The following is a 20,121-nucleotide window of genomic DNA, read 5'->3' as shown; positions in this document are numbered from 1 at the left end:
TTAGCTTCTTTGCATTAAGCTGGCATTCACCTTTATGCCATTTTTGTGTCCTCAGGTGAACAGCAAAGACCAGTGCTGCACTAACAAAGTAATGCAGCTGAGAAATGGTTAATTCCAAGCGTTGCAACCCCTCCTCTCAACTCTTATGTTTCTACCTTGTATATTTGAAAGAAATAGAGCAACAGATTAACAGAAAGGATTTAAACAGGATTACTGCGGAATTAGCAAATTTACTCAATGAATTGTCCTATATCCACAGCAAGGACTATTGCATTTCTGGACAACTTGTTTGACGCTGCTGTGATGATCTCAGCCTCAGATGTAAGATTACTAGCTCTTCTGCCCTCTCATCCTTCTTCCCCACCAGTTTAGATGCTGCTGAAGTAAAAAGTTCTTGACAGGAAGCTCAAAACTCATACACAAGTCACCAAAATAACTAACCTCTTCCACAAACTCCTATAGGAGTGGGGTGTTTTTTTACTGAATTCTGAAATGATCAATTGTGAAGTGGAGCAATAAAATCCAGAACTAGAACATTCAGTAACAACCTGAAACTTAGAATTGATTTTTATTGTCATAAGGATTTGACATGCAGTTTTGCAGGACCCTTAGAGCTTTAGAATTTTATTTTCATCAGCGTAATTGCTCATTCCCTCCCCAATACATACTTATATTCCAAATTGCAGCAACTTCCTGATTTCTGAGAAGTAAGGCACTACAGTGTCCCTTCAAAGCAGTTATGGATTATCATAGCAAATACTTCCCTCTGAGATCCAAAGGTCAAGATTACCCATGGAAAAAAATGGACTGGTAACTGAAGGTAAATCTATCCATTGATGAGCAACTAATCACCACTGATACCAAAACAGCCCTTCTGGGTGATCTACCCTCAGACTTGAGAGGAAGCCTTCAGTGCACAGAGCAGAATTAGCAGTGCTCATCTTCTCACATTTGGAAACTGCTCTATTGTGGAAAAATTCCTTAAAGCTGCCTTTTCAAGCTAGGGGACAGATTTTAACCAGAATCTTCAACCATCAGTACATTCTTATGCTCAGGACAAGGCACTGGATGAAGACCTTTACATTATAACTTTGGAATAGGAGTTGCAGCCACTGCAATGCTTTCAATTGCACATTCATCAGTGCCACGGCGGATTCTGAAGTAGCCATCCTCTCCCCATGAGGTGCCCCAGCTGTTCTTCACAATCCAGAATTTCTCACCACTTTCTGGGTCTTTACCATAGCCCACCAGTAAGACAGCATGATTGGTCAATTCAAAAGGATTTAAATCATCCTGCAGCCCAGTGTGATGGTAGATCCCCTCTTTATAAAGCATGAAATCATTATAAACCTCAAAAGCAACAGCCATTGGGCCATGCAGAACAAGCTCAAGTTTCATCAGGGCTTCATTGCAGCCTCCATAGAAACCACCAACATAGTGGTACTCAGACGTGTAGTAGTGGTAACAGCTGCGCTTGAAAAGGCACGGAGAGTCTTGGGCAGTGTAAGGGAAGCAGTCCTCCTCCACCACGCCGAAGTCCTGGACATACTTTCCACCAATGAGATATGGGAAGCCACCATCACAACCTTAACAAAAGAAAGGGGAAAAAAAAAAAATAATTGTTTCCTCCCTTGGAAATTCCGTTGCTTGAGGTGGGAGACTCTCCCACTTAAATCTTTCATAATTCTTTCAGATACAGTATTGAACACACTTCAGTGACCCAGATCATCCTAATACCCCAGTTAGCTACAGTCAACCTTCTGAAACACACAAGGCAAAATTCACATTAGTGGGAGCTATGTTGGGAACACCAGTACTTGGACCCTTTCCCATCCAATTGCTCCTGACAATCCCCATCAGAAAGAACAGCTAGTTACATGCTGTACAAGATCTGTCCTAACAAGGATACAGTCCTCTAGAAAGCTTTAGTCATTGCTCTTGCTCATCTCCCCCTCCCTCTGAATATGCCATTGGGAGAATATTTATTCCATTCTTTCTAGGTAAGGACTGTAATCAGCTACATTTTGAGCCCTACTCCTTAGATATTTCCCATCTCACAGCCAGACGTAAGATCCAGTAACATCCTGAGTATAAGGGTGACTTATTGTTCAATCCCACTGCTGCAGAGAGGTGGGCTGACAACTCTGCTTTTTGTTATTTTTTGATTTTAAATAAAGTACTAAAGTATACTAAAATATAGCCTGCCAAATACTTTATGAAAAAGGTAACTTGAGTGTGATGGGGAAGGGATGGAAATTTTCAAACTAATCTCCAGCATTATCAGTACTTGAAAGGTGTCATTATAGACACCAGCATCCTTACCTTGAGAATACTGGCTGCAAGACACAACCTGCTGGGGACTGAAGACTGGTTTCTGAGTGTTGTTTGTGAGGATACGTATCCTTGCTTCCAGCATGCCCATGGAGGAAAACGCATAACAGCTGCCACATGAGCCTGAGAAGGGGAGAAAAAGGAACCACAAGAAGCAGTCAGTAACATGAACAAGGCTAGTCACCTGCCATCAGGTACATCTATTCCTGAAGTCCACTAAAAAGAGTTAAAACCTACCAGACAGTGATTAGAACACCAATGGAGCAAGAACTTTAAATCTTCATTTAGCTTTTATGCACTCAATTCAAAACCCACTTCTAACAACTTCTCAGGGAACACTGAGCTCATTCGAGAGTAAGAGGCAAAGTACTGCTCCAGTGTTTTTCAGCAGTAGCATTTAAGAGCTAACCAATTACCCTATTCCTTCAGAATGAACCTTCAGGGACTGCATTAGCAGAGCTGAGAAAGCTCTATCTACCCTTTATGGAGCACATATGCTAAGGGGCAATGAACTATTTGAAGTGAATGCTGACAATATTGTTCTTATTTCACCCTACCAGTGGATTTAGTACTGTAATTTCCAGTTGACAAAATATTCCACCTCTACAGCTACCCCTAAAATAACTGACTTTCAAGAGAACACTGGTATAAATAGCATGTTTGATATTGTGGATTCATCCCCACTCTCCTTGCTGCCCAAGAGCATGTAATTGTACACTGCCTTTTCAGAGGCACCTTAATTTCCCTTCTGCTTCCTGGCAGAGAGTTAAGTCTCCTTACTTTTGCATCAGAATTTACTATTGCTTCTAGCTTTAGGCCTCTTCACTCTCTAGGATCTTCCTTTCCCTCATTAAAAGCCTTTAGAAATGGAATGGCAAGCCTCACAGGAAGAACAACTGCTTGGACAAAGTCCTATTTTATCTACTGATTGTCATCAAGGTGCCTGATTTCCTTTTGTTTCCTGACAGTGGGAAAGTCAAATATTAGAGAGCTATGAGAAGGAGGGAGCTTTGAGGAACAAAACAAAATACTTTCTCTTGAACTGTGTAGGTGTATAAAAGCAGAGCTATTAAACAGCAAGACTTTTTGAAATTGCACCTTCAGTTAGATGCATCTCTGAAGAGAAGGGACAAAATCAGCCTGAACAGGAACACTCTATTCCCAGCAGGGCAAAGTGAAGCAGTGGAAGATGCCTCCCACTCACTGTACAGTCGCAGCAGCATCTGAGATGGGCCACACTGCAGAACACTTTGTTGCATTACATGTAGAAAAATGTGAAAAATACAATTCACACAACAATTTCAGTCTGCTGGAAGTCTGCTGTATTGGCTGCTAAATTTCTTTCCTGTTACCAGAGTGGTATTTATAAAGTCCATAGAATGACCTCTTTTGTACATTTTGTTTGGGTTTGTTTTTGGTTTTTTTTTAAGCCCGAAAGCTAACATTTTAATTTGATGGAGCAGAATGCATGTTTAAATTTAATATACTCAGCATGGACCTTCAGATTACATAAAAAGTGTAGGAAGCTCTTTTATTGGAAACAACAGATTAATTCTCATTTAAAGAAACTTTGAAGCAAAGCAACAGAGAAAGGGTAAGTCTGGAACTGAGTGTTCAACTGTTTGGAAGAAAAAAAGAGCTCTTGGGACATTCATAGTTCACATTAGGAGAAAGTACAGGACCCACACCTACAGAAGACCATATAATTCCCTTCTGCCATCTTCCAGTGCTTCCACATAGCTAGAAATTCCACAAGGAATCCACAATTCAGGTACTTCACACCACAGTGCTTTAAACACTCCCTATAGAATCAACACATACTAGCACACTATCCTTTTAAGTTCTTACCAGTATTTCATCTTTATCATTGTCTGCAATTTTCATAGTGACTAATATCTCCTCTTGCAACTAGCCAGTTAAGTAACACCTGAATTTATCAGGGTGATAAGATTTGGAGGCAGTATATTTCATGGGTTTATTCATTAAAGCTGTATGAAACTTTGGCAGCAAAAGAAATCAGAGAAAAAATTAAGTGTACATCAGTTCAGTCAGCGTGCAGAAAACCATGGCTAAGATTGTTTGGACAAAACCTGGCAGCTGGGTTTATACAGGGTACTGTGGTAATTGGCTTTCACTCCAGCAAGCCAGCGCTGTCTGGACAAGCCAGTACCAGCACCTATTTTGGTACAGCATTGTTAGCTAGGACTCCACCCAGTTTCCATGGGTTATTCACAGTAAAGGTGCAATCTGTCAGCTGCAAGAAGGTAAAACCTTCTGCTAGCAGCAAATTACAAACTACATCAAAGGAGCTCTAGAACATTCATTCCAGAGGTTTTATCTACTCATGTTTACCTTGATTCCGAACAGGGCTCACATAATTGACACCATTCACATTTCTCCAGTCCCAGGATTCTGGCAAGCTTGAAACTTTCTTGAGTAACTCAGGTGTCAGAGGTGCAGGCTTTGGTCTAAAGAGGAGAAAATGCTTTCGAGAAATGTATCACACTCTAGGCAAGGAAACAATTATGTAATACTCAGTTTTCATCTTTGGATTCTACTAGTTGGATTTGCTCCACTATGCAATTCAAAATAATCTCCATCTAAACTGAGTGGGTGTCAATACGAAGATATAAGCTTGAGCAGGATTCAAGACCTACTCAAATTGCTCCCTGAGGGAACTATATTAACTATCCACTGTTGAGGAATACATTCAGTGAAAGTAGCTCAGTTTGCTGTGAGCTTCAAAGTAAGCTCTGGCTGGCAAAATCCTTTTGTATAACATAGGGAGCAGGGACCTGTGGCCCAGCCAAGTGACAGGACACTCAGAGAGGATCCCAGACTTTCCCACACTTAAAGCTGGGGGTATAAAAGCCATGGGGCTCCTATGTTTGGGGTCTCTCCTCAGTGGGACACAGTTTGAGCTGCTGTTTTATTATTTAGTCATTGCACCAAGATTAAATTATTTTAAAGATCTGGACCTCTGAGACTCTGCTATGGGATCCCCGGCGTCAAGCAGGTAGGGAACGCTGGTGTGACTGTGAGTGTGGGATGTGGCTGTGAAGGGGCCTCAGTCCCAGCTCAGGTGGTGTGAGTGTGACTGCCAGAGTGGCTGCTGGGTGCTCTGAGGAGGCAGTTCCCTTAACATCCACAAGCTGCTGAGGTCAAATGCTTTTGCACCAATCTGAAGTGCAGAGATAATGCTCAGAGATTATAGCAACACAGTTCTGCAACAGTTATTTTACTGCAAGCACAAAGTATGTAGAAATCTGACTGCAGAAACCATCTTACCTGACAGCAACTACAGTTTGACTTCACAAACAGGCATGGCTTACATCAGCAACTCACTAACTGCAGTCCCACGTGCCCTGGAAACTTCTCTGGAGCAAGTTTCTACTTTGAAGAAGTATTGAATGTTGCCTGCCCTCATCTACCACCTGCAGCCAAGTGATGCTTGTATCAGCAAGAGTAGAGCTTTCTGCATTCAACTGTCACATAACCTGATGCTTGTCCTCAGGTGTCATTCAGACACTGGAGTCTGTTTTGAAAGCAGGAGAGGGCTAACCAAATACTGTCATGGAAGAGAGCTTCCAAATAGGTTACTGTATTAAGATCGTCTGTAAGGTGATTTCTATCTATACAATGAAACCATAATCTGCATGATATTCCCATTCAAATCAGAATTTTTATTCTATAGTAGGACCTTCTTCAACAAACATACAATTGCCACAGTTTGTTAAAGTAACTAGCATTCCTACTCACAGAAATACCAAGATCTGAAAAGCAAAACTACAAAGAAGGTCAGACAGCTATAAAGAAGGGAATCTTTAGATCAAAAAACTCTAGTTCTCAAATTTTGTAGAGGATGATGTACCCATCCCCATTACCACTCTCAGATAAGGGATCCACAAAACCCTGAAGGCATTCTCAGGGCTACTTTCATGCTTCTTCATTGAGACGTTCTACTTCTTTTACAGGACTCTTGTTGAAGGTATGGCAAATTACCAAAGTAACTAGGGAATTCCCTCAGGAATCTTTGATATTTATTTTTATAGGAGCAGAGAGCAGTTCACAGCTTTTCAACTGCAATTATGAACTAGCAGAACCAAGGTGAAGCACAAGCAGAAACTCCTGATTAAGCAAGCAGCTGATGAGCAGACAGGACAGTGAGATAATAATTGGGACTGTCCCCACTTCTTTGCATATATGAGTTCAGCAGCGAGTTACTGGGCAAGACTAAGGGGTAGGTAACTATATTTGTCCTAACTGCTTGAGACAATACATGCCCAGAATAATAATTCAAATGAAAAATTTGTTTGCACCCCATGAACACGAACAGAAAGGCCTTGAAACTTGACTAAACATCTGAACTAAACACAGCTAAGAGCTGTGCTCAAATACAAGCAGACTCTTGGCAGAAGTGGGGTTTGTTGCAGAACAAAGTGTCTTATTACCTTGAAGCTCTGGAATAGAGACCCCCAGCTCTTTTAGTTAGTTCTTCTAGGGCAAAATTCTCATACTCCTTGTATCTTGTTGCTTTCCATGACTTCTGGTGAGCATTGATAGCATTTACAAAGTCGAAGTTGTGCACGTAACGTCTGTGGGAGAGTCTACAAACAAAAGGAAGCAGGTAAACAGTAAGAAAAGGACTGGGATTGAAACTAAAGGTGCTCTCTAAACTCAGTATGAAACTCTGGAGGTGTCTTCTGGCAGGTACTGATAAAGAAACATGGAATTATTGGATCAAGACAAGGTTTCTAAAACTTGAGACAGACTAGATATTCTAGTCCAGCTAGACTAAACCAGCTTCCTGAGCCATGCCAGTTTTTTTACAGGGCTTCACCACAGACTGAAGGAGGAACTGTGATGCAACAGGCAAACCCTCCTCTATTCTTGTGCATTATCACTAGCATTAACTTTGCCCTCGGTACTGGAATTGGTTCTTACAATTTTAGCTAAAACCTCAAGCACTGTTATGAAACATTTTACTCCAGTAAAAGGTCACTTATCTGTTGCTTACCCTCCTCTGGGCTTCTGGAGAGGTAGCTCGTTGATGTGAACATCGGACGGAGATGAAGAAATCTTGTGTCCTATGAAACAAGCCCAGTTATGGCCAAGCACATCGTGCACCCATCCTGGTAGGGTCTCATTACAGTAGCTGGTTACATTCTGGTCTTCATTTTTGTACTGTAATGTGAAGAAATTATGCTTGTATTGAGCAGATGCATTTGTTAGCACAGCCGCAGTTCCCCACCCACTAACAGCCACTTCTTCCTGCCTGTGTTTCACAGGAAGTGGCCAAAGACACTCTGAAGATTAAAGAAGCTGCTATTTACCAAATAGCTGCAAAAGACAATTGGGTTGTGACTTGCACTTTTAACAACAAATAATGCATTTGCATCAGTATCAATTAACCTGTGCTAATCACTTGGATTCAACATTATCCTTCTCACCAAGATGTAGAAGACCTCTCAGTACTCAACCTACTCTTCAGGGTCCTGAGATTTCTCATGTCAAATATGTGACCAGTCAAGCTAACTCTGGATTGCCACAGAAGTTTAAGAAACTAAGACTCAAACACAGGGAGGATGATAAGTTTGTCATCCAGTAACCTCACAAGAAGACATGTACTATTTCTGTTTCAAAATGTTTGTACTATTTATGCACTGTTATTGTTTCACGAGTCAAAACCAAGGATGAAACTTCCAGCAACTTTTTTAGGTTTGATCTGTGATGGTAAAGCATTAAGAAACAATTTCACAGGAACTATCAAAATGAGACAGTAAGAAATTATGATCCCTTAAGAACAGCTCATTTAAAGTTAGCAGCAGAGACTGCTACTAAAGCCTAAAGTCCTGAGTCCTAAAACTTCCTTGTTCAGCCACACAAGTCTTCATTTTACCACTGAAGAGGAGCAATAACTTAATATATTCAGCAAAATGTGTCTTCATACGACGACATATGACTTTGCCCAGCTACATAAATTTTTGGATTAGCAATTCTGTGACAACTCCCACACAGTGGGACTCATCTCTTAAGGTTAAAATGTTTTGTGTAAGGTTGTAGTGTTTTGTGTTACATTTTGTGTTACAATTGCCAGAAAACCCCATGCAACAAAGGCTTTAACTTTACTCTTCTAATCACAAAAAATAAAATCACTTATACAGAAATCAAGTTTCCTAGTCCAAGAAAACTTCATTAAATGACATTTAAAATGAAAATGACAGTAGAAATTAATACCTGGTCTCTCCTATCTAAAAACTGCCACAGATTAAAACAGTACAGCCATTCCTAATAAGCATAGGCCTTCAATCTGAATACCTGAGGATTATCAGAACAGACCTGTTTCCTGCAACAATCTTACTTACTTACTTACAATCATAGTGTTATACTGAATTAAAACAAGTGACACAGATTTGAGGTTAATCTTAATGGAAAACAAGGCAATGAGTTATCTGCTAACTAGCAAATTAGAACAACAAAAACAACAACAACAAAGTGTTTTTCTCCAAGAAATCCTTCTCCCTTTCTAGAGATAAAATCAATTGTTTTTTTAAAGATGTAGAGACATAAACAGAATAGCATTCACACCATCTGTGCAACTGATCTTTCGGAAAAGAGACTGTAGCGAATTTTTTGCACTGTTCTTTCAGTTCACATGTATCAACAAGACTAGAAAGGAGATGAAGGGACAGCCAGTAGCAATGCTTCAACCTAAAAAATACAAAAACCAATTTCAGACAGTCTGTGTAGAAGCCTAAAATTAGGCAATTCAACTCCTCTGTAGCTACCTTTTAGTAGAGTGCTAGACTAAGCTACTAATGAAATTACTTTGAAAAGTGGAGACTTTGAGACCATAACACATGAATAACATTTGGATAAAGGGAATCTCAACTCCAAAAAACTATTTATTTAGGAAATGAAACTATACCTAGATAAAGTTGCAATTTGCTTTCCCTTCCTCTGACTTTTAATCAAGAGTCACTGATGTAGACAGTGGCAGACAAGCCTTCAAAAAAACCTCATCGATGCCATAACAATGATATCCACTGCTTAACAGAAGGTAAACTTAAAATCACTGCTAAAACAACTTCGCTAAGAAATGCAGCATTTCTTATTTCTACTAGTGAAGGACTGAGAGATGAGATCTAGGATATTTGACTGCACCAGTTTTAGAGGACCGACTAGGATTACACCTGCCCAACTAACAGCCAGCCTTATGGCAGGGTTATGGCACCACTGCACAAGCGACAGATCACTCAGGGGGATGTGAATTACAATGCCAGACTCAACAGAAGCTGCCAGCACAGTACCCAAAACATCCACAGAGCCCATCCCAGAACTTGCCAGCATCCTTCATGAAGGATTTTAGACATACAGCTGTGATCACCAGCAATTGCTGGACAATTGCATGCACACATTTCTCTGCAGACTTCGAAGATGGTTTTCATTTTTGAGTTAAGACCTCTGCAGCATTAACTCCATCCAGCAGCCTGACCAATCTAGGATAATTCCTTTAAAAAGGCACCCAAACTATTCATAGTTTCAATTCTGAGCTTTGAAAAGAGTAAAATTTAATTCCATTTCAAATGAATATTTTGCTCAATCCTGACAACTCATGTGGTTTTGCCTAATGCCAAAATTTAGCCAAGCCACGCCAATATTAACTTAAAAGACTTCATGTAGCTAAACTACAAAGCTTGCTGTTAGATATCTGAATCCAGGAAAGATTTTCAGTGAAGCACACTTTTAATGAAGTCTTTCCTGTGTTGGTCATCACGACATAATCTAACTGCATGTTCAATACTAGTCCTAGTAAAAACCATAATTGCTAAAAGCTTTTTAAAAATCTTTAATCTCACTAAGAGGAAAGCAAGAAAGAATGGAGACCTTATTAGTCACAGCATTTTAACAAGAATTCAGCAGTGCCACATACAGAGGCAGCCATACCACCCTCTTTGAAATCTACTGTTCTCAATTTAAGCAATGCCTGGGCAATAAGCCAACTTGAGTTCCAGGAGGGAGGAATACCCTGGAACTAAACCTGGTGGAAAGACATATCTCTCAAATTTACAAGTGTGCCTATGCATTTTACTATGCACACATTGAATGAGAATAAAGCTGCAGACTTGAAGATGCCCTACTACACAATACAGTAGATCACGTTACCAGAACTAACTACTGCACCTTGCTACCCAGTATAAAATGCAAGCAAATTGTCAGCTCCGGGTAGATTTTCTTTTCTCTAGGAAATATTCTGCAATTTTGAGTCTTGTGCTTTCAGATTTACACTTTAGGAAAGCAGCAGTTGCTCACTGCCAGTTAAGCAAGCCCAAACTAGACAGGTTAAAAACTGACTTTCAATTGATTTGCAGGATGATTAAATAGCATTAGCAATTCCAGCACTTCTACTTTAGCAACATGAAATAAAATGCACATCCAGGTTTGCGTTTTTTCTTCCATATCCTGAAAACTTAAACATTAACTGCTGTCACTTATCTAGGCTGTTTGTTTCAGAACAGCAGTCCTTGATTTTAACCAAATTTGGGAGCACTGGGGAAGAGAGAAAAAAATATGGCAAAGATGTCAGTTTGGAAAAGATTAGTAACTTGAGTGGTGAAATATCTAAAATATCTTATTTTTTTTTTTTTCTGAAGGAGTTGTAACATCTCAATATGAAAAAATATCAGACTTCTGCTATTTGCTAAAGAACATCTCAGGAGTCAGAAGAACCACTTCGCTTAAGGGACAAACAGTGAGAAACTTATGAAACTGTCTTGTCTCAAAGTGGTAGTCTTAACAATAAATAAATACCTCAAAGACATCAAGTAACTGATGTTACTGATTACTTGAGACCAAACAAGTTGGTCTCAACTTTCAGCCTCACTCCAGCTTTTTATGTTATGCTGTTCCTATTTCTTTTGCCATCCCTTGGGGGTAAAAAAAAAAAAAAAAAACCAACTTTGAAGTTTTATATATATATTGCATAACCCTAAAAAATTCATGTGTCATCCAGCAGAAGCACATGATCAAGCTTCTGCAAAGAGTAAGTACACTAACTTCCCATCCAAGTTTCAGTACAGGGATGTTTCAGAAGCACACATTAAACAAGTTATTTTGTGCTAGAAGCAGAATGCAAACATGCAGTAGACTGCTGCATTTAACTTGGCAAAATTTAATTCTCTGTACAGCAACAGTTAGAAAAAACACTCTTAGAGCATCTTTACTTCAGATCCTAAAGTAAACTGAGGAAAAAACAGAATTGATAAGCTCACCCAATCCACTCCTCTGATGTATAAGGTCATTTCCCCACAAGCCTCAAGTGAAAGAACAAATACCTTGTAAAGGCAATGAGACCCTACAAAAGTTTCCGTGGGTGTCTGTTTAGTAAGCCACAGGAACAAAAGTTATTAAAAACTCATCGAAACAGGCACAGGCGAACAGTCTGTGTCCATATCTACACAGTAGATATCCTTTGATAAAGCCACCACTTAGACAAGCCCAGAGCATTCCTGTTAGTAACTAACAGCTTAATTCTTTAACACTAGGAAAAAATACACTGGAGGTTCAATTAACAGAAGTGGCACTTCTATGCCTGAAACTCACCAAGTACTGTTTTGGCTTAAATACTGCTGCTCATTGTACCTGACAAATCCTCCATCTGCTCAATCTCAGACTTGCTGTATTTCTATTTCATATGCAATGCAATATTTACTGTATTAAAAGTAAACAGATATGCACAGTTAAATATGTCATAAGATCAGTTTGTAAGGAACCACTTCCTCCCCCCAAGTGCCCACTGACAGTTGAGAAATTGGGAGTTTTGCAGATTGACACATTGCATGTTGTTGCCCAATAACAACAAGTAGTTGTCTGCAGCAAAAAATGCATTTACTAAGTGCTGTGGTATTTCCTCATGATTCTCAGCAATAAACTTGCATCTTGGTAACCTGTTTTTCTTTTTACAGCTGCAAAATTATTAGAGAGGGTAACCGAACTGGGCTCTAATCCTCCCTATGCTGTTTGCGGAAAGAAGTCTTTAATTTAAATATGTCTTGCTGATGAATTCCCCATTACTGAGCAATGACCCAAACAAGCTTGCTATTTCTTAATACTGAAGCCAACTTCAAAACTAAGAATTAATCCATTAGCTTACAAGCTAATCCACCATCTTAGGGCTGAGACACATTCATGACCATAAAATGCAAGCTGTTGTGTATTGCTACTGCTCAGGTGTATTTGTATATTTGACTTTGTTTTGAGCAGCAAGATGAATCAGATGACCATCAGAAGCTCCTTTCAGCTTGAACTATTCTGTAACAGTTTTGGTATGCTATTTTAAGAGTACTTTTGCAAATCAATGCAATACATGCAATCAATGCAATACATGACATCAGTGCTTATGAGTCACTTGACTTAGTGCTCATCTTCTGGGGATGTATTTCACAAGGTATGGACAGCAGCAGCCTTCAGTGACTCTCAGCTGTCTTCAAGTTGGCAACTAACAGATCCATTTATATCCCAGAGCAGACCACACTTTTTCTATGATTTAATTCCTCATTCACATTCAGGAATTTGGTTAATAATAAGAAACTTTTTTACTGCCTAGTGTATTGGCTTGTAAAGCAACTCTGTATTTCAGTGTAAAATATGAGCCCAAAGTCTCCTAGTTCAACTATATTCTTCTCAGGTGAGTCCAGCAATGACTGTTGAGTTTTCCCTGCCAGAGATGACCCCTCAAAACCAAGTTCATGGACAATACTACAGCAAGCACACAGAGCTCTGCTGTCCTCATGGAGGCAACAATTCCTGCCACTTCTGAGGCAGGTCATCCCACTGCAGGTGAGTTCACAGAGGTGTCCCTGCCTGAAAAGTTTCAGAGTAATTCTGCTCAGTTAGATTACCCTTCAATTTCTGTGCAGTTTTTTCCTGTATCACCTGCCAAACCTATGAGGAGTGCACATCACAGCACCGTAATTTTACTATCTTATACAGATTAGAATGTCCATCAGGTGTTTCTCATACTTTACTTCTGCTCAAGTACAAGACCCTGTCTTGTTGTAAAAATTGCATTCCTATTTTAAAAAATTCCAGTTATGAGTGCACTAGGTATTGACAGTCCATTTTATTTATAGTGGCTCATATAATGCCATATTTCAGATCTGTGAAGAAAAGTGTGTTGCTAATGCAGGGATGTTCTAATTTAGCTGAGCAGTGCTAACACAGCACCAAGGCCTTATTTGCTCCTCAGACAGCTCTGACAGCAAATAGGCTGGGGGTGAATAAGAAATTGTGAGGGAACACAGCTGGCAAAGCTGATCCCAACTGATCAAAGAGATAGTCCATGCCAACCAGTATCACACATAGAAAATAGAAGCTGGGGAAAGAAGGAAAGAGGGACATTCAGAATCATGGCACCTGCTTTATGTAACAGTTGTACAGAATGAAACCCTGCTTTCCTGGAAATTGCTGAACACCTGCTTATTATGGTGGCAAGTTTTCCTGGTGGCAAGTAGTGAATGAACTCCTCATTTTGCTTTGCTTGCATACACACACAGCTTTTGCTTTACCTATTAAAGTACTTTTATCTCAGCCTACAAGTTTTTGCACTTCGATCCTCCCAATTCACTCACCCAATGCACTGATGGCTGAGTGGTGCTTTGCTGTTTACTGGGGTTAACCTATAAAAATGAGCATGTAAATTACTCCCCCAGCAGTTGAGCTAAACTGTCTATATAGTCCTTTCCCTTATATGAGCCCAAACTGGCACAGATGGAAGCTGCAAGGAGGTTGCAGTTAAACCGGAGCCTTCTACATAATTTCTGTTCAGTAACAATTCCAGTTCTCCTGAAAGAGTGCATCACTCTCTTTCGTTAACACCTGAAAACACTGACTTTAAAATAGTTGCTGCAAAATAAAGCATCTACCATGGCTCCCAGAAAGACAATTTAGAGTGAAAATTACTTCTTCACCCTCCTTCAGAGATTTTATGCTTGGACAAGGCCTGGATGCTTACTATTGATTCATCTGAAGTCAGACAACCAAAACCACATTGTTTCCACCCAGGGCTGCACTCACCAGCTGAGAAGCCCTGCTGCACAAAGCATCTGTCTTCCAGGTAGCAAATCCATCCTGCAGAGATTGCTCCAAACTACCCTTCAGATTCATCATGCTGCAGCAGAGAGCTCCTAACAAGACTGTTTTCTCCTGTCTAACCCCTGCCTACCATCACTGTTTTCAGCTTGACCTGGAGGCATTAACAGGGACTGAAGAGAACAATGTTACTCCAAAGGAAAAATTAGAGGCAGCAAAAAGGTTCCTTAGCTATTAGAGTATTCTGAAATAAGATTTATAGATCCCAGAATTCCTCCATCAAGAAGAATAGATGGCTCTAAAGTTTCCATGCATTTTACAACATCTGTAAGGGAAGACAGAAGCAATGGTATTCGCTATTTGACTTGGGTCCACAAGATGAAAAAAAAATAAAAAAAAAATAAAATAAAAAAAAAAATAAAAAATAAAAATTCTAGGCTACCAGGAAAAGTTAGTTTCATTAAGTTTCATGAAGGTCTTCAATTGCTTTAAGCATGCCCAGAAGGGAAAATAGCAGCATCTGTATTATTTTCAGGTAATGGCCAGTCTGGAATACCTCTTCCCTTTCTTTGCTCCCTACCCAACCACTGATCACTGTTTCCTTATGCTCAAAACAAGAAAAGAAGAAATCCTTTATCTGGTAATCCAGGCAAACCTTAGAGCCAAAGATAACTAAAGTTTCACAGCTGACACTGTGGCACTGAGGGACTTGAAAAGAAGCCTAACTACAGGCCATTTTGGCAACAGCCAGTGATGTAGAACTCACCATGTTAACTCACCTTAAAAAATGCAAACCACTTGTAGTCATTTATCACAATTTCAAAGCCTTGATTGTAAATCAAAGTGAAGAAACCATAATTGCCCAGACTATCCTGAGCCACGTCTAGCTTCTGAAGATTGACAACCACCTTTTTCTCCACAGGCCCTAAAAGAAAGAAGGAAACTTTGTGGCATGATTACTGTATGGAAGAGACAATAATAATAATTTAGAGTATGTATAAAGGCTGTTGTAACATTTATTTTATTCCTGAGGATTCTGAAATACACTAGTTGAATACAGTCTTCTGCAAAATGGCATTGAGACACTTCAGGACCTCCACGTACCTGTCAGTGGGTCTACATGCACATTTTTTCCACTGTTAGACAGTATCTGCACATTTTATTAGTAGCAGCACCAAACCGCTGTGACTGGGAAACACCAGCTTATTTAAACACAACTTGTTGTAGAGCTACAAAGGTCTTGGATGCCATGTCACTCAGGCACATTGTCTGCAATGACAGCTCTTCCCCCTACATCGGGGATGAGGCATCATCACCCATCCTACGCTCTTTCACACCAGTGCTCCAACCCTACCACGCACCTCACCTCCGCTGCTGGTACTGTCACTTGTCTCCTCTGATCAAAAAAGCAGATGACACAGAGAAATGCAAAGCATTTACTATTTTTAAAATGACATTGACATACATCCATTAAATAGTAACTCCCTGCTACTATTATCCCCTCGAGGCAAGTGGTATTTCCATCTCTCTGGATGCTGTCAGGCCTCCCCGGCTGCCAGCTCTGACAGGCTCCCAGGAGGTGCCCAGGTGTCACCAGCAGTGCCACCCTCTCCTGCTGGAACAGCGGCTGCCCGGGCAGGCAGAGCCTCGCAGGAAGGCACCTGCCAGAGAGGGGCAGCGAGCCGGCCTGAGCCACAGGGCCCATGGCGAGGCCTAGCCAAGTCCTGCTCGGAAACAAAAGGGAAATAAAACCGCACACCGAGGAGGAACTGCAACAGCGCAGGAAGCCGCCTCCCCGCCGCCCATGCCGGCCCCGGGGGCTCCGGGCACGGAGCGGCCGCTCCCCCCGCCCCGCTCCCGGGAACACCTCCGGCCCGCCCGCGGCTCCGCCGGGAGGGAGCCGGCCGGGGCCCGCCGCGCTCTCACCCGCCTGCGAGCAGTTGCCGTGGCGGCCGCCGGCGCGCCAGACGCGGAGCTCCCAGGAGCCCAGCAGGTCGGCGAAGGAGCAGTTCGCCGGCGTGTCCCCCAGCACGGCCGCGGGCAGCGCCGCCAGCAGCACCAGCGCCAAGCCCCGCAGCGCCCGGCTCGCCATCGCAGCACGCCCGCCGCCGCCGCGCCGCTCCGACAGCGCCCGGCCGCCGCCGCCTCCCCGCCCCCGGGCCCGGGCCCGCCCCGGCCGGGCCTCCTCCCCACAGAGTGTCCTCCCAAAGGTCGTCCTCTTCTGCGGAGAGCGTGCACCTCACCAAGGGGCGTCCTCCCCCACAAAGGGCTCATCCCCAAAACTCATCTACCTCCCCAAAGGGCATCTACCTCCCCAAAGGGCATCCTCCTTCCCAGCCTCCCTACCCAACCCCAAGCATCGGCAAGTCGCCACCAGGGCTTGTTCCCGGTGTCACTGCAGGCCTCCCTCTTGCTGCTGTGGAGGATGAGGGCTCATGTTCGCCATGGGTTTATCAGCACAAAGTGACTCAGTTTCCGCAGCAGGCGCGCATCACAGCCAGGGAACCATGCGGCACGAACACTGCTCGGGAGATAACCCCAAAACCCTGCGCCACCTTTGAGACCCTTGTACACGTGAACAGTTGACAAAAAGCACAGAAAACCCATCCTGAAAGTGGTGAGCTGCAACATCTTGCGGGTCCAAGGAGCAGAGTGCTTGCAGGGGACAGGTGCTGTCGGGAGCAGAGGTGTCCCCGCAGAACCATGAGACCCTGGGTGCCCGGCTCGGTGTGCAGGGAAGTGGCTCTTCTTCCTGTCTCTCCAAAAGCAAAACGTGCCTGCTTTCACATTCCCAAAGATGTATGTGCGATCAAGAAGGCTGAAAGACTTGCTAATGAGTAAATATACCCTCGTTTTAGAAAGAGTTTTATAAAAAATAACCCCTTTCTGGGGAACAATAAATGCATATAGTATTAAAATTTTGGCTGTGAAAATGATCCACTAACTTGGCTATGGATATAAATTTAAAATAAATGTTGTTAAACTGGTATAAATCTACACGTAGATGCTCATTCAAAAGTATAGCTTTAAATAACTCACAAACTAAACTAGATTTAAACTGCAAGTGTCCCAATTTGGTTTTGTATTTGTATTACAAAATTTGTATTTTGTATTTGTTTTAAATCAGGACATTAGGAATTGCATCAGTAAATTTAAACTGCTTTAAGTAATACATTATTTTACTGCCATAATTTTCTTTTTATGCCATCCTCTCAGTCTTTTGGGGAAGGATTAATTTGACATTTTGCTGCTGATTCTTAGAGCAATATAGATGCTCTTGCTCATACCAACAAAGAGATAAAACCTCTTGTTTAAGACTGTGTTTTGAGGATTCTAAAGCACTGACTTAACTGGAAAAGCATAATTTCCTCTGTGTTCCAAACAAGAAAAAGAAATGCTGTTTCTGTTCACTAAAATTCTGTTGTCCAGTAGTGCTATGGTATTAAAAGAAATAGTTCTTGGTTAGTTTTTTGCAAGGGTAGCTGGACATGACATACAAGCTGGACATTTTACTGGTCGTGCCATACAAGTGCATGCACCTTACTGTTCCTGGTCAAGTCTCTCGAAATATATGTGGCTATATCATCCTGTCTCCTTTCTTTACCAGTGATCATTTTCCTTCTGGCTCCACATTTTCAGAGATCAACCCAAAGGTTCCAAATTACTTTAGGAAAAAAAGCCTTTCACTGTTCTTCTGGTTTTATGTGCAGGAGCAGAAAAGGTCTGTGGTATCTCTCTATCTCATCCCGATGACCCTGGTAGGACGATCCTGCCTCTGCATTCAGCAGTGCTTTGAGTCCCAATTTTCAATTTCATTTTGTAGCCACTGCTGTCTGTCATTGCACATAATCATATGGGTTTCTCTGTAATTGCCTTAGAGTGACAATAGATTATAGAAAATAGAGGTGTGTTCTACATAATAAGGTTGTACCATGGTCATTGTGACCAGGCAGAGATGGTTTGACCTGACCTATTGAGTTCACTCCAGTTCTACTCCTCAGCTGTAACTAATGTCACCGTGTAAGATAAAGGCACTCCCTGTGCCTTCTCTCCAATAGTAATTCTAAGCTAATTACTTCCATGGAAAAAAGTCTTCCTGGCTCAAAAGCACTGACATACCTGGATTTGCTAGTGAAATACAGCCTTAAATTGGTATCACTCTGTGTGAGACACATCAGACAGGACATCTGTGTTTGGTGACAGACTTGTTCTTTGTTTGTCATGCTGTTACTGCTTTCTTGAAGCCAAAATTTTATCATTTATAAGACTCCCTAAAACTGTGTTTTATCAGTGTTTTAAAATGCTCCCAAGACTGAGGAGAGTCAGACAAGGAGTAACCAAGTCAGTGTGATGGCTTATTGTCCCCAAGGGGAGTGGTTGGTCTACTAACCTCGTGATAGCTGTGGTATGCACTGGTTTTATTTGTAAGGTAATTGAAATCACTGTCAAAGGGTCGGGGGAGCTCCTCCAAAATAAACAGTGAAAATCTTCCCTCCAAAAGGTGAATAGCTTTTTTTGGGGTTAGAGAATTGAATCAGCTCAGCAAAGGATCCTTGCTCACAGCAATCAGCAGGATTTGCATGGGGGAAAAGGCAGTTTTTCCTTCGGTGCCAACATGTGTGAGGATGAGCTCACCACATGTTGAATGCTTGTAAATAGAATTTTGGCAAATAATGGCAAATAAACCCTTTATTTCTAGATGTAATCCTGGTAACTTTGACTTATCACTCTACAAGCGGAAGTGGTGTGTGACTGTATAGTGGAGTGCTGTGGGAAATGAACTGGCTGAAGAGAATCCTGAGAGCAAAAATCCCAGGGGTGGTTGTTATTCAGTCAAGTCAGTTCCCTTGTCTGGGAGCTAACCATGACTTGGGTGGTAATCAGCCATCCACTTTACAGGGGAAAACACAAAGATTACACCCCCGGAGTGGTTTTTAGAAAGCTGATTTTGGAGTGAATGAAATTAAAGAAAAAGGATCCTTGTGCACAAGAGCTACCCATTTATTTCAGTGGTATCTGTCTAACAAAAAAAAAATTGTATCTCCTTACAAACCCTGATGCACTTTTATTGATTGGTGTGTTATCATCCCTGCCTCTGATGAAGCTGTTGGCACAGTATAATGGGAGTAATTTAAAAAAAAATTGGAGCCTAAACATAACTGAGGAATGCCTTTTCTTGTTTCGGAGAGGTGCGAGCACATGAGCATTTGCATGGTCCTATGTAGGCTCTGAAATTAACTCCTTACTGAGACAGTAGGTGCTGTTCTGCAGGTGGCTTTGCAAGAGCAACGTCCTACTTATGTGCATTTAGAAAGTGAAGAGCTGTACTCAAAGGCTTATTTTTCAGAGCATTAATTCATACATGATCATCATCTCACTATAAAATGTGACCATTTTGTTTTACTTCAGAGTGCTTATGCCAGTTTAGCGCTGTGCACTTCCACGCATGATCAAACACATCCTGTTTACTTCACAGTGAAACTGCTTCTGGCTGTTTCTAGAAGGTGAATAGATAATATGTATTAATTTGTTGCATCTATAAACTTAGGGTTTTTAAATGGAAGACACTTGCTCTATGGAACAATTGAAGCAGTTTCTAGCAACTATGTGAGTTAATTTGGTGAACAGAATGAGTGTGATTTGTACGTACAGCTTGATGTACAGCACTTCATCTAGGGGATCTAAATTAACAACTGATGT

General features: G+C 41.5%; 1 protein-coding gene across 1 annotated transcript; it reads right to left on the bottom strand.

Annotated features, from left to right (window-relative positions):
- Positions 1-541: 541 nt before the first annotated feature.
- On the bottom strand, positions 542-18,915 carry CTSC (cathepsin C). Its single transcript, XM_086882182.1, has 7 exons — positions 16,348-18,915; positions 15,201-15,346; positions 7,349-7,515; positions 6,783-6,938; positions 4,684-4,799; positions 2,323-2,454; positions 542-1,586 (listed from the first exon to the last, which is right to left on the bottom strand). Exons 1-7 carry the CDS (start codon positions 16,511-16,513, stop codon positions 1,084-1,086), a joined length of 1,386 nt encoding a protein of 461 aa, XP_086738308.1. The 5' UTR covers positions 16,514-18,915; the 3' UTR covers positions 542-1,083.
- Between the last annotated feature and the right edge of the window lie 1,206 nt (positions 18,916-20,121).

This window comes from Cyanistes caeruleus, chromosome 3 (assembly GCF_971803275.1).
Source record: "Cyanistes caeruleus chromosome 3, bCyaCae1.hap1.1, whole genome shotgun sequence".
NCBI lineage: Eukaryota > Metazoa > Chordata > Aves > Passeriformes > Paridae > Cyanistes > Cyanistes caeruleus.
This window is presented reverse-complemented; position numbering and strand designations above follow the sequence as displayed.